The sequence below is a fragment of the Colobus angolensis genome, unplaced genomic scaffold (genome assembly GCF_000951035.1).
Source record: "Colobus angolensis palliatus isolate OR3802 unplaced genomic scaffold, Cang.pa_1.0 Scaffold304, whole genome shotgun sequence".
Classification (NCBI taxonomy): domain Eukaryota; kingdom Metazoa; phylum Chordata; class Mammalia; order Primates; family Cercopithecidae; genus Colobus; species Colobus angolensis.
Genome location: NW_012116311.1, coordinates 596,775 through 611,860, shown reverse-complemented (window position 1 = coordinate 611,860; position 15,086 = coordinate 596,775). Strand labels below are relative to the sequence as shown.

Below are 15,086 nucleotides of genomic sequence, written 5' to 3'. Positions count from 1 at the left end.
ACTGCATAATAAGCTCCTAATATGACAGAGCCACACTGGAAGTTACTTTCATATTCATTCCCAACGAAGTCCAGAATAGCAGGACTACTGTGAATACCTATTTGCTACTCTTGACTTGATAAACATGTCTTGATGGTAGGAAAAACCCCAAACATCAATGAGAAAATCCATAGAAAAGAGGTGCCTACCAAGGGCTCAAGCATCAAGCCGGAGAGACACTGGTAAGAAATGGCATGTCCTAGACAAGCCACTTTTGAAACCAATTACTTTCTCAGTAAAATTAATTTTTCTTTTACTTCAGCCTTGCTTAAAGTTAATAAAGGGAAAATGTCTGGCAGGATCATCTACCCATCTATCACCACCCACTTAATCACTAGGCACCATGGACCGTGAGTCTGGGAATGCACAGAATCACTGGATTTAATTGGATCTGGCACCTCCTATTTCCTAAGCACCTTCTTTGTCTTCCATTATAAGTAAGACCTTTTACGATGAATGAATAGGTTGGAAGCTACAGATAATTTTTTTTTTCAATTTCCTATTTGCCACAGGAGTAACTTAAAAACAAAAAGAGAGCCAATAGCTATGTCCTGTATAGAACCATTGGGCTGTTTGTATTCATTGTTTTGAAATTAAAGAGAAATTCTAGGGTTGGGCTAAGACCAAAGCTCTAAAAATAGATTAGTGTATGTCACCAGAATAACTGATTACATGAAGAGTCATTTTTATAAGCATTAAGTATGCACTTCAGCACCATGCTTTGTCCTTGAAATTAAATTTCAACAGCTTTATGGAACTGGGTATAGACCCACAAAGTAAGGATGGCCAGAAGCCCATGTTATATTCCCAACCTTGCATCCTCCTGTCAATTGTATCTCTTATAAGCCACTCATTAGCTTGGTTAATAACTGATTTGCTGGCTTCCCACAATGAAGTTTTGGATACTTGATAGCAAGGCATCAGTATTTCCTGTAATGCAAATTTTCCCTTAAATTACCTACACTTCACAAAACACTGATAACTTTCCGCTGTTAATGAACATGACTAATTCCAGACAAAAAGTCACTAAGAGAATCCTTTTACGGAATCTTTTTATGACATGTACCAGTTTCCAGTTTATTGCATCTTAGCTCCAAATTCATGCTTCAATAACTGTCTGTGATCATGGACAGAAATCTTTTAAAATTTTCTTCTTCACATTGAGCACAATGTGAAGCCTTCGTGGTGGAGCATGCTGAAGGGATATTGCAGGAGGGGGGAGACTGTCTTGCAGTATCTGGTTGCTGCATGGTATGTCAGCAGTGTAGGTAGCTCTGCCCCAGCTCAGGGGCCCAGAACACGTGGCCTCTCAGGAACCTTGCAGCTCTGGTCTGGCCTGATGATAACCTCACACAGCCTTCTTGATGTGACTACCCTGTGCTCCAGATCTCTTGTCTGCACTGGCGCTCCTTCTCTCTGCAAGCCTGGCCACTCCCTGAGGCTCACCTGGCCCCAGCCTGTACTCTAAAGGGTTGCTTCCTGCTTGCCCAGTGAACTTCTCTACCATCCAGTGGACTGCAAATATAACTTTACAAGGAGTCTGAAGCCCAGCATCCCTTCCAAGTCTGTCCTTCTTTGGATAGTCTCCCTTACCCCTAAGAAAAAATACAGAGTTTTCTTACACCTGGTAGTCACTCTTTTATCAGAGTTCAGCATTTCTTTATATTTAACTTCCCCTGTTTAAATCATGGTGTGATGTTTATCTCCTAATTGGTCTTAGACTGACAAAAAATATTTCAAACTTTCTAACTGCTAATTGTCAGCAGAAAAGATGACAGGAATCAAAGTTCTAATGACAAAGTAAGAAAAAAACTAGACTTTTCAGTACATGGCCATATATTTATCAGATAGACTAAACACATACTAATAAACCAGGTATTTCATTTGACTGTAGAGTCAGTTTTCATATGCAAATGTATTGTATACAAGTTTAAAAAAAGGACATACGAGTAATTGCTCTCTTTGGGTTATATAACTGATATGGTCTGGCTCTATGTCCCCAGCCAAATCTCATCTTGAATTATAATCCCATGTGTTGTGGGAGGGAGTTTGTGGGAGGTGATTACATCATGGGGGTGGTTCCCCATGCTGTTCTCCTGTTAGAATGAGTCTCACAAGGTCTGATGGTTTTATACGTATCTCGCATTTCCCCTGCTGGCACTTCTCTCTCCTGCCACTATGTGAAGGACATGTTTGCTTCCCCTTCTGCCATGATCGTAAGATTCCTGAGGCAACCCCAGCCATGCAGAACTTTGAGTCTTTCCTTTATAAATTACCCAGTCTTGGGTATTTCTTCATAGCAGGGTGAAAACTAACTAATAAAAAAGCTGACCCAAATTAAATAGCACAAAATAAAAAACGCCAAAGAAAGCAGCTCCTGAGATACTCAACAGTGAACACATATGCTCACAGGTAAGTTACAGAGTGCTACACTTTCTTCAACAATATATTGCAAGCAAGTAGAATACTCAGTATCAACACACTCCATAAAATTGTCTTAATACAAGATAAGAGATCATGGATTTGTTTTTTATGACAACATATTTGGGTTTAAACTGGTGACTGGTGATTATGCCCTTACTGAAATAAGAGAAGGCTTATTTTCTCCTTTCTCAGATGTTCATCATGTAAAAGACACAAACCAAAGTACAAAGAAGAAAAATGACTTGTTAGCACAAAAATCTCAGGCTTTGGCTGGATAGCTTATTTGTTGATGCAAAGGATGCTATTTCAATTAGAAAAATATTCAAATTAAATTATAAGATATTGAAAATATTACCAATAAAAGGGCCATTTGCGTCAGGGAGACCAATAAGCAGTTTTCAGTAATGGTGAAAACACTGTAGAAATCAGATCTTCATCAGCACTTAAAATCCACTTTCTAAAATGTGGTATTTCAGGCAGACAGCTGTCTTTTCAGGTAGACTCCACCACCACCCAAATTCCTTTAGCATCCACTTGTCATTTTGCCTGCATCTATCTGATTCCAGCAGTATCATGCCCATCCTCACTGCAGATGTAACTGGTTACATGTTTTGGAGTTTGGGTAAAGTTGCCTCTAGAGAACTGGGTCACTCTGGAATGTTTTCACTTAGAGGCAGTCTGGTGCCCTCAATGGGTCAATGATAGGGCAGGGCTTTCCTGATGCTGTTGTTCAGAAGCCGTCCACAAGTCCAAATGCTGGAGTCATTTAACCTGCTAAATATGTAACTGCTAAAATTCTGTTTGCACAGACCCCTTATGACTAGGATGGAAAACTATCAGTGTTCAGCTCCTCATCTATGATTAGGAGACAGCTTAATAATAAACATTTACTAGGTAGGTAAAACAGTACAGTAAGGGAGGCAGCAGCTGGAGTTACTCCTTCTGGTTCCTAGTCTGGGAAGTGAAAATAGTGCTGTTGTCATCACTTTTGTTAGCCACACTAGTTGGTTAGGACATGGCTAGGAGCAGATTATTTAAGAGTGGTTCACCACTAAAGACAGGAAGGGAGGGAGAAAAGGATTCCTCTGGGCTAGGGTCACAAAGTTGATGCCAAATTGCTGGTCTTTTAGCCCAGCTATTGATCTCAGAGTCAGTCTTGGAGCCAAGCTGTGGGCTGTCAGGGCCCAGAATCCATATTTCACCCTAGTGATGTTATTAGTACATGACATGAAACAGACTGGCAGGGAAGAAAATAAAAGAGAATGTAAACAAATGGGATGGTAATATCAAAAACTAAATCAAATTATCATGAACAATGTTTGTCTGTATTTATCTGGGACAAGATAAATAAATACAGGCAAACCCAGAAGCTAAATCTCACACAGGTGTGTAGAGCAATTAATTAGAATGACAAAGGATGAGATCCAAAGCAACACGTGAAGTAACTACACCACACAGAGATGGCTGGCATCTCCTGGACGTGCAAGGGTATAACACAATCACTCTTATTTCAGGAAAGGATCCCCAAAAATTATGCAAAAATATTCCTCCACTTAATGAGTGCTATTACCATCAATTATAATGACAAAAATAATACTGGTTTTTTCCCCCAAAATTACTTTGCTAAGAGAATAACAAAAAGAAACGGTTAAAAAGCCTGGGCAGGACAGGCGCAGTGGCTCACACCTGTAATCCTAGCACTTGGGAGGCTGAGGCGGGCAGATCACTTGAGGTCCGGAGTTCGAGACCAGCCTGGCCAACATGGCAAAACCCCGTCTCCACTAAAAAAAAAAAAAAAAAAAAAAAAAAAAAAAAAAAATCAGCTGGGTGTGGTGGGGGACACCTGTAATCCCAGTTACTTGGAAGGCTGAGACATGAGAATTGCTTGGACCTGGGAGACAGAGGCTGCAGTAAGCCAAGATTGTGCCACCACACTCCAGCCTGGGCAACAGAGTGTGACTGTATTTAAAAAACAAAAACAAAAACTTTGGGCAAGGAAAGGAAGAATTTTCCCTCAATAATCACACATTCTGTTTTTAATTTTTGGCAATAATGCCGGAAGGAAACTTTTTTTTTTTTTTGAGACAGAGTCTCGCTCTGTTGCCCAGGCTGGAGTGCAGTGGCACGATCTCGGCTCACTGCAACCTCTGCTTCCTGGGTTCAAGTGATTCTCCTGTCTCAGCCTCCAGAGTAGCTGGAATTAGAGGTGTGCACCACCATGCCCGGCTATTTTTTGCATTTTTAGTAAAGACAGGATTTCACCATGTTGACCAGGCTGATCTCCAACTCCTGACCTCAGGTGATCCGCCCGCCTCGGTCTCCCAAAGTGCTGGGATTAAAGGCATAAGCCACCACACCTAGCCCAGAATGAAACTTTTAAAAGGCAAATTATCCATATATTCTTTTTTTTTCTTGTAAGACAGGGTCTTGTTCCATTGTCCCTGCTGGAGTACCATAGCGTGATCATGGGTCACTACAGCCTCAAACATCTGGGCTAAAGGAATCTTTCTGCCTCAGCCTCCCTAGTAGCCTCCTGACTATGGGTGTGTGCCACCATACCTGGCTAACATTTTTATTGTCTGTAGAGAAGGTATCTCGCTGTGTTGTCCAGGCTGGTCTTGGATTCCTGGCCTTAAGCAACCCTCCCACCTCGGCCTCCTAAAATACTAGGATTAACAGGTATGAGTCACTGCACCTGGCCAGATTATTCATATATTCTTACAAGCTCAACTGAGTTTTATAGATACAAAAAATTAACATTTTAGAAAATTTAGGATTAAACTCTATTAATATTCATCACTGTTCTGCATATTGTAGATGGTATCCCGTGTGGTTCATTAAGTTCCCTTTCTTAAAACAAGGAAAAAAATACACAAATGCCACTATGATTTCATTCACAGACATAGACCAATTCAACAGGAAACATCAACTTTATAAGATGATAGAGTAACAAGAAACTGGATAGAGATGTTGCAGTTGCATTATTATAGATAAGCTATAGTGTATGTGTGTACACACACACACACACACACACACACAGAAATAGTATTCAGCCTTAAAAAAGGAGATAATGTTGCCACAACATGGATAAACTGAAAAAAAAAAAAAAGGTCAAATATAGAGAGAATAAAACAGTGGTTATTAAGTCTGGGTTGGGGGGGGCAAGGTGGAAAAATGTAGGTCAGAGGATATAAAGTAGCAAATATGTAGGATAAACAAGCCTAAAGATCCAAAGGCACAACATTAGGCCTGTAGTTAACAGCATGTTCTATCCAGGATTTTTGCTAAAGGCGTAGATTATAGCTGCTCTTGCCACAAGGAGGGAAAATGGGTAACTATGTGAGATGATGAATATGTTAATTTGTTCCATGGTAGTAACCATTTTACTACAAATATGTTTCTTATAACATCATGTGGTATGCCTTAAATATATACAATAAAATGTATTTTTAAAAATACAAACATGCCACTATGAATTAGCTCACAGAAACCAATTCAACAATAGACTGAGTTTATACGATGATGTAGTAACAAGAGACTGGACACATAAACAGATGTCACATATTATGAGAACCACAAACATTATTCTGTTTTTCCACGAAAAAAAAAAAAAAAGAACCTTCTCTTTCACTACAAAAAGTGCTTCAACCTAGAGGGACAAAAAAGCAAAATGAGAAAAATATTTATCTTGGCAGCAGTATTAGAAAAGTATGTTCCTGAAGATGTTCACATTTCCTTTCAGTATTACAAAGGAAAGAAGGTAACATTTTGCCAAAACCCAAAAAGCCTCTTAAAGGTATTAATTTCTCTATTGTAAATTCAGGTAAAGAGGTTTGTACAGAACACTATTGTCCAGTAGAAATACGAGCCATACATGTAATTTTAAATTTTCTAGGGTCCACCTTAACAAAAAGGAAAAAGAAATTTTAATATTTAATTTAACCCAATATATCTAAAATATTATTTCAATATATAACCAATATAAAAATTGTTAATGCATTTTTTACATTCTTCCCTTCACACTAAGTCTTCAAAATCTGGAATATATTTTCATTCATATTACAAAGTCAACTAGGCACAATTCAAGTGCTCAATAGCTATATATGGTTTGTTGGTACCACACTGGATAGCACTGTTCTAAACTATAGAGCTTTCGTTTCTATAACATTAGTACGGTAGATTCTTGTGCTAGAGCTTTTTTAGTGCAAAGTTTCGTTATAATGGATTTTATTATTATAGGGCCACAAATGATGTATATTACAACACTGTGGAGTGCTATTTTACAAAAAGGTCTAAATCTTTGTCTTATTCATTATAAGCAACACCAACTTTTCAGTTAATATGCTTTCAAATGCTAGCCAGGGTCCTCAGTCTATCAAAAATGTCATGCTCTCAATTAGCAGGGGCCCAGAAGGTAAGACTGCATTCTAGTTTCTTGTTCTTCTACTTGCCAGTTGACTTACCCATGGGAACATGCCGCCACCACAATACACTGGGTCATATTCAGCATGATGCCGATCTACCTCATTCAGCTTAAGGATTATTTAACTGGGTATGGGTTCAATACAATCTCCTATTACTTAAATAAGTCATTTTTAACGTTCATTAAGTGTAACATCATTTTTGCCTATTGCTATAGGCCCATTATATGGTGACATACTAAGGAGATGTGCATATTTAAACAGTCTATATAAGGTTTCTTGTTGGTAAAATTCTGTAGCAGAAAACTAAATTATAACATTAATAGCATTAATTTATTATGAAATAACTGGAATTGATGAGCTTTAAAATGGCTTCAAAGAACAAACCCTTCTAGAGCACAGAGGAGTTCCCGAAGTAAACTCTTGACTGATATGCTGACAAGGTAAAAAATAGCACACAAGAAAAAATGTATGTATTTAACTTTATTTTCCTCAAATAGAATAAAGATTCACATGCTTAGCATATTTCTGGAAATGGCCTCAGAAAAGTTTTCTTTTAACTCTGGTTTCTCTTCACTTTAATGATTAAATAAATGTTGACCAATCAAAGATTAAATATAAAGAAACTTTAAAAATTAATCATTAAAACACAACTCAATAGGAAGGTAGGCAAAAGACATGAAGAGTGATTGCCAAGAAAAAGAAATAAGAATTTCCATAATAAAACATGTTCAACTTATTAATAATCAAAAATTTACAAAATAAAACCACAATGAGGTAACATTTTATACTCCCCAGCGTGGCAAAAATGCAACTCTGATTATCTCAAACGTTGGAAAAGATTTAGAGTCCTACAAATTCTAGTATACTGGTGGGGAGCATAAATTAGCACTTTGGAAAGCAATTTGGCCTTATCTATTAAAACTGATGATGTGCTTTTATTATACAAACCAGCTATTCTATTCAAGTATACATCCATGCTTGAGTATGTACACCAGAAGTCACATAAAAGAATGTTCACAGCAACATTACCTTTTTCTATTTCAAACAAAGATGCAGTTCAATAAGCACAGCTGGACAAGAGAACACGTGTGATATATTCATAATGGAATAATATTTAGCAGTGAAAAAACTCCGATGGCAATGAACATAAAAAGGAGGTGACAGAAGAATACATTCAGTTTAATTCCATTTATTATTCTTTAAGGATACATACATGGAGATAAAGCGATGAAGGACAAAAAGGCTATGGTCAACACAAAGTTCAGTATAGGGGCTCCCTCTATCAGGCAGGGATAGAGATAGGTTCAGGAAACAGCACACAGTACCTCAAAGGAAAGGCAATAAGGTGGGTGGTAGGCACACAGGGGTTTGTTTATTATCATTATTATTACTCTTTATACTTTAGCATATATAATATGTGTATATACATATCTATATTCCATTGCATGTATGAAAGTTTTAAAAAATTCAAATGGCTTATAACAAAGAAATACGTGTAATGTTTCAAATGGTGAATCACAGCCTGTAGGATCTTAATTTACCTCCACTCTATCATTGAACCCTGGCTAAAACTGCTGCTTTGTTTCTGTTCCCCTCATACTTGAGAGTAGAGATACTGTCCTGCTCTGACAATACTTACCACATTTTAGGGGCTTGATCCATGCTGACAGAAAGGATGAGCAAACAAACCTGACTTGTATTTCTAGAAGAACTAAGAAAACTCTGAAGATTTGAGTCACAAGTAGGCAGTGATCATTTTGGTTTCACACATTTCTGCAAACCTACAGCTTGTTCCCTCCGATCCCTTCTTCCGCCCTCCTTCTGTTCTGGTGATTAGGGCTTGAAATTGTTCAGTGATGAGATCAACCTCAGACAATGCCTTCAGAAATACTGTTTTCTTCTGCTTTCTGATGTGGCTGCTACAAAGGTAATAGGGGCCACAGCCACTCTGCCCTTGTCTTCTGCACCCAATTCGGGGAACACAGCCACCAGGCTGTGGCTTCAGTGTACTCAAGAGATCACACAGTCATCCATTTGAACCACCCTACCCAACCCAGGGGCTGAGTGATTTAACTCCATCCTCGGTCCTGATTACTGTCTGAGATGAATCTATGGTGTCCTCCCAATACCCTTGTGCAGGACCTCATGCCTGGCTCCTTGAATGATCAAACGATCTGTTTGTATTTTTACAATTTAATGTGCCACTTTCATGCATGAGGTTCACAGGCAAGAGTAAAATCACAGCCTCTCAACTAAACAGAACTAAAATTAAGAGAAGTGTGAAAAATGGTAGGGAACAAACACTCCATTTTCAGAATATGTGCTTTCTGGAATTTATTCTCCTTTATGCTGAATATAAAATCTGAGATTTCACCAATGCCTTAAGAGACAAACACGTACAAACTGAAATCTGAAAACAATAATTATACAGAGCAAAGTGGAGCCTGACACTTAACAAAAGCTGTTAAATGAAAAGTATCTCTAGAAAAGGCAAAACCCTATAGTAAAATCAAACAAACAAAACAGAAGGAAGCTTTGGTACTTTTCAATAACAGGAGACAAAAAATAAGTTTAGTTTATTATTAAATTTATGTAATATAAAAACATCTATGTGGAAATGTTGAAATAAATCTATACAACAGAAACAAATCTAAAATATATTAGAGTCTGAGGGGAAAAAATACCTTGCTTTTTTCTCTTCTTTGATTGTAATAAAACACCAGAATTTGGAAAAACAAGTATTTTCCCAACTAAATTTTCTTCTGCTCTGTACACACCTAGCAGGATGGCACTCCGTATTTTATCTAATTTTAAAATGGCATAAGTTGATTTTTAGCAGCACATTTCCTTTGCTCCAACAAGCCTACTACAGGAAATAAAAATTCTGTCTTGAAATGCCCTTGATATGAAACCTATGCCTACAATTCCCATCCACTTCTTTCCTAGTATTTTAAGACTGTGATTATCAAAATCTAAAGGCAGCTAGTTAAAGAAGGGAACAAGAACATTATTATTATATGTTTTGAAATCAGCTGATAAAAGAATACAAGTAAGGACCCCATATTCTCTGAACTAAGTGTGGTCCCAGAGAGCAACATCTCGGTACTCTGTGGAGCCCGGGTACCATGTAAATGCCACACACTGTGCTGCTGCCTCTCTCATAACAAGTACAGCAGCACTCGAGGCTGGTCTCCTGTATTTCTTTGCTGATCAAAAAAAAAAAAAAAAAAAAATGGGGTGGGGAGATGGTACATAACTGTGATGGTAATTTAGCATTACTACCCACTAGTCTGTTTACTATCATCACAATAGGTATACTGTGGTTAACTCAAAAATTAAAATATAAGACAAATCTGGGTAGCTTTGTCTAGCAAGTATGGTATTGATCCTATAACCCCAACAGTTAACTTGCAAAGCCTCAACCTTCCCAAGTTGGTTCTTGGCACGCACTAGCAAGAGTAGACTAAATGTTGGCTGAGTAATGAATTACAATGTGACAATTTTTACAACTCCTTAAAAAGAAATTCTAAGTTTTATCAGAAGACTCACATACTCAAACACAATATCCAGTTAAAAAAAAAGTTCCTGGATAGTCCCTGGGATTTGCCAAATGGAATCTGACCTGGATCTTAATGACAACTAACCAGTAATATCCATAATTTGACAACAGCTTCCCTTGAAGAGAAATTGTGGATCATGTGTCCGCTCTAGTTAAGTAAAAATTTGTCATACTTTCCTTCTGGTTGTAATCCTGGACTACAAATCTCAGGTTGGGATTTCAGCCTTAGCATTCAACAAGTTGTTTAGACTAGTCTACATGTAGCAAGGCATGAGGCGGAGTGCTGGGCACATGTGACAGGACCGTAATTCTTCTGCTCTTTCAATTTCTTATAAATTTCCTGCTCAGATTATAATGAAAAGTCCAGAATCAGGATGCTAGGAATAAAATATTTTAGGCAGTCCTCTGAAAATTTATCCTATTCAAGGCTGTTCCCATGTTTGGCAATTTAAAACTCTTTTAGTTTAAAAAAAAATTAAGTATCCCTGTTATAGGGACAAGAATGCAGAAAAATAGCCTATGCTCTAATGAAGTAGATATGTTCGATGTTTATCAGCATCCACTCCAATAGGAGTATAGATTTTTCTTGATAAGTACAATTCTGGGTTACTCTCTTTCTCATATGTGTTGCTCTGAAAACTTACTTGTGCTCATATACGGAATGAGAACAGTATCTGCATTACTCTGAAAAATATGAGGTTGTACATTGGCCAGAAATATGAGCAAGCAAAGTTAGAGGCAAATGAAAAGTAACATCAGGAAAAATTAAATTTTACTACAATATTGGTATATTTTAATATGTCTAATCAAGGGTTCACAAAATATATCTAACTGAGATTTTCCTTTCTCAAAAAATATAGTCCCTTCACAAAATAGAAGCAGCAGCTGCCTGTTAGGGGAGCTGCATTAAAAAATATATGAATACTTATGTATTATAAATAAATTGCTAGAGCTGAAAATGCCTTCAGATACTTGTGAGACAATTTTCCTATAAATTTACTATCTAATTAGTGCACCACTTAAAATATATCTTTCAAGCAGTCTTAGGCATTTGGATGAAACTTGCCCCTTGCAAGAAATAAAGAAGCATGTATTTCAAATAGCAATTATTGTCATCCCAATAACTTAGTTCTGATCACTTGATGTTACAACAGTGATTTCTGGAAACATCTGAAGGAGCTTGGATAATATACAGGGGTAAGAGTTTCCATTACTAAAACAAATCTAGTATATCTAACTTTTTCACCAGGTGTTATTACAAAGCACAGGAACCGTGATGTTTGTAAGTGATTCTGCAGCAAAAATCTTCAACACCCTTTGTCAAACAGCGCTGCTTTTTTTCCTTCTGATTCAAAGATTCTAACAACTTGGCAGACAAATTTCAAAGATGCAATCCAGGCAGCTTAAAGATAAGTGGGTTTATGCAATTCCGGCATCTCCTATCACCTAGGGCAGATTCAACATTTTCTCTCTGATGGTGCCACCCACTTATCTTTCAGTCATTAAGAAAGTACACCTGTAACAGGTGACGGTATTTCCAGATGAGTGAGGCAACTGCAGGCAAATAAAATAAGAAAAAAAAATCCACCACCTGATTTGGTTTAAAGCAATCATGCAATTCTCATTATATCCACATCTTTCAAAAACACCTTTTCCGTGGCAAGCAAAGTTACTGATAATGCGTGTGGCTTTTGTCACAGTGATGCATTAGGTAAGCATGTGTGTGCTGAGTACCAGGGGGTGCTTCAAAATGCATCTCCGTCATCTTCCACTCTTCTTCTCTAAGGTTCTGCCTATTTAAAAAAAAAAAAAAAAAAAAAGGTCAGTTATTGCATTACATCGACAAGAAAATTCACCCTTGGCAGGGGTTTTTTAAATGTCAGGAAGAGAAATGCTGGAGATCATAACAAATCACCTCCATGTGACTGATAAGAGCAAATCCTGGGTTTCAGCATCAGAGCCCAGATTTAAATCACACCACCTGACCTGCCAAATATAAAAGTGGAAAGAAAGCTACATGTTTTCAATGACCTGCTGAGATTCCTCTCAGAGGTACTGTTCCACCTGTGGATGGCTGGATGGGGGCTACCTTGCTCAGAGGGCCTGCAGAGATGCTCGTTAATAGCAACCCAAGATGAAGAACTACTCTAGTATGACCATACCTGTTAGTCAAGAGTCACTGCCCCAATCTCCCAGCTGCCGCCCCTGCGCACCTTCCCCCTTGAGCCAATGGATAAACAGCTGACACCTGGCACAGGGGGCCTCTGTGGCTGTTCAAGCTCTGGCTGGTCACCATCCAGTGTGGACCAGTTGCTACCTACTTTGGATATCACCCCTGAAAGCTAGGGATCTGAAAATACAATCTTCTATGACAGGCCCTTCTTGGGGTCTACTAAATTTTAACTTTGATGGTTTTCTACCTAAAAATTATTGGTGAAACAGCCTCCCTTTCTCAGAATTAGTTGGATATCATGATGGGCCAGCCACTGTGGGCTCCAGCCAACCACAAGGGAAACTGAGATCACCCCACCACCCCCACCAGGGATTCCACACCATCTAACATTTACATACTTTTAAAAACTCTTCACAGGACAAATAACGTATCCAGCACCAATGTGGCCTGTAGGTCACCATCTAGAGACCTCCAACCTGCCTTTGCCCCTCCCACTATGGAGGGCAGCCCAGTCAGAGCCTACACTGCACCTGTGCCTGCTGGGCCCGTGAATGCCCTCTCCTACCATGTAAGAGCAATTATAGGTGCCAATGATGTCTTTATGTTTCCTGATAGGCTTTCTTGCCATGTTTTTTTATGTGTGTATACTACACAGGGAGTAGGAAAGGAAAAGAGAAAAGAGGGCTTTCATCTTTTAGTACATTAAACCTGTGAACACTCTGTCAAAGCTTTAGACTGTAGACTGTATGATGAATCACTACCAAGATGAAAAATACAAGATCAGAAGAGAGAAAATGCTAAATTGTTCTTGAAGATATTTTCACTTCTCTCATACAACGATGAAGTATGAATTGCTATTAGCCTTTAAAGCCCTAAATGGTTCATGGAGAGTGGCACAGACCTTGTGCTATGGACATCTACTCTGGTCCCAGATACTCCTGCCCAGGTACAACTGATTTAGGTCCCTGAAAACGGTGGGCTGAATGGGGGTGGTGTCCAGGGTCCTCACTACCTTTGGGATGGTCCCTGAAATCAAGTTAACTTCAGTGACACTAAGATCAACTTTAATACTATGGCCACAAACCATGTGAGAATGTATATTTCATAGATCATAGATTTTCTGAGAAACTAGTGAGAAAATACATTTCTTTGAAGAGTAAAAAAGTTAGCCCACAGTCTCTAAAGAATTTCCATATTTGGGGAAAATGGGAACAAACAATATTTTTTAAAAGGTTTTGCAGGCCGGGCGTGGTGGCTCAAGCCTGTAATCCCAGCACTTTGGGAGGCCGAGACGGGCGGATCATGAGGTCAGGAGATCGAGACCATCCTGGCTAACATGGTGAAACCCCGTCTCTACTAAAAAAATACAGAAAACTAGCCGGGCAAGGTGGCGGGCGCCTGTAGTCCCAGCTACTCGGGAGGCTGAGGCAGGAGAATGGCGTGAACCCGGGAGGTGGAGCTTGCAGTGAGCTGAGATCTGGCCACTGCACTCCAGCCCGGGCGACAGAGCGAGACTCCGTCTCAAAAAAAAAAAAAAAAAAGGTTTTGCATAGACAATGATGCCCACAGGATTTATGTATCCATTAGACTACCCCATCCTAGTTTTTTAGAGTTCTTTGAAGATAAATCTGGACTTTTAATATCTTTGGATGAAATATGTTATAAAAATACTCTAATTTTCCTAACAAGTATTCAAATGTTTCATCTTTATAAAAATAGTTTTAAGAACCTTTAAATATGGTATGTGTGGGTTTTGCCTCTGCTTAAAACATGTGCATGGAAACCACCCACAACCATCTGTGGACTTACTGGTGTAAAAACAAAGCAAGATTTCACATTGGCTGTGCACTGCAGATGCTGGTGTATAATTTATGTTATTGAGGGTCCCTGCCTTCCTCCTACAGGTATTCCAGGGATGGTACAAATCCTGGGTAGCCTCAAAAGACCTATTACTTTCAGATATCGAAGTTCTAGGGAAGGTACTTTTATCTCAGTTGTGTTAAAAATAGACATATTAGAAGTCAGTCTCAATTTGAAACACTCAAAACCTCAATTACTATGTATATAAAGACTGCAAGGAAATATACAAAAATGTCAATGTGGTTAGCTCTGGGAGATGATTTTAATCCTTTATTTTATCCTTTTTTAATATTTTCCCAATTTAAAAAAATGAGTCTAGGCTACTTTCATAATCAGAAAGAATTTTAAAATGTATGTTTTAAAAGAAGAAATAATATCAAAATAGTACCTTACTTAATAAAGAAATGTTTTTTCTTATTTTGAAAGTGAATCTACAAGCTTAATAAAGTTGTGATAACACACATCATTTCTGGTTCTAAACATGAGAAAATACTGGCTCCTTTATGTTTTCTAAGACATATGACTTAATAAAGTGGCTTCAAAATATTTTGATTAAGGAATTGAAGATTTTTTCAAGGTTGACCATTTATTATTATTATTATTATTA

At 38.2% G+C, this 15,086-nt stretch overlaps 1 protein-coding gene across 2 annotated transcripts in view; it reads right to left on the bottom strand.

Moving 5' to 3' along the window:
• Nucleotides 1-8,060: 8,060 nt before the first annotated feature.
• The window catches only part of SH3BGRL2 (SH3 domain binding glutamate-rich protein like 2), a 287,302-nt gene continuing 280,276 nt past the window's right edge, over nt 8,061-15,086 (bottom strand). For both annotated transcript variants that reach the window (XM_011950271.1, XM_011950270.1), the window contains exon 4: nt 8,061-12,239. In XM_011950271.1, the coding sequence (XP_011805661.1) occupies nt 12,228-12,239 (12 nt within the window). In that variant the 3' untranslated portion in view covers nt 8,061-12,227. The remainder of the gene's footprint in view (nt 12,240-15,086) is intronic.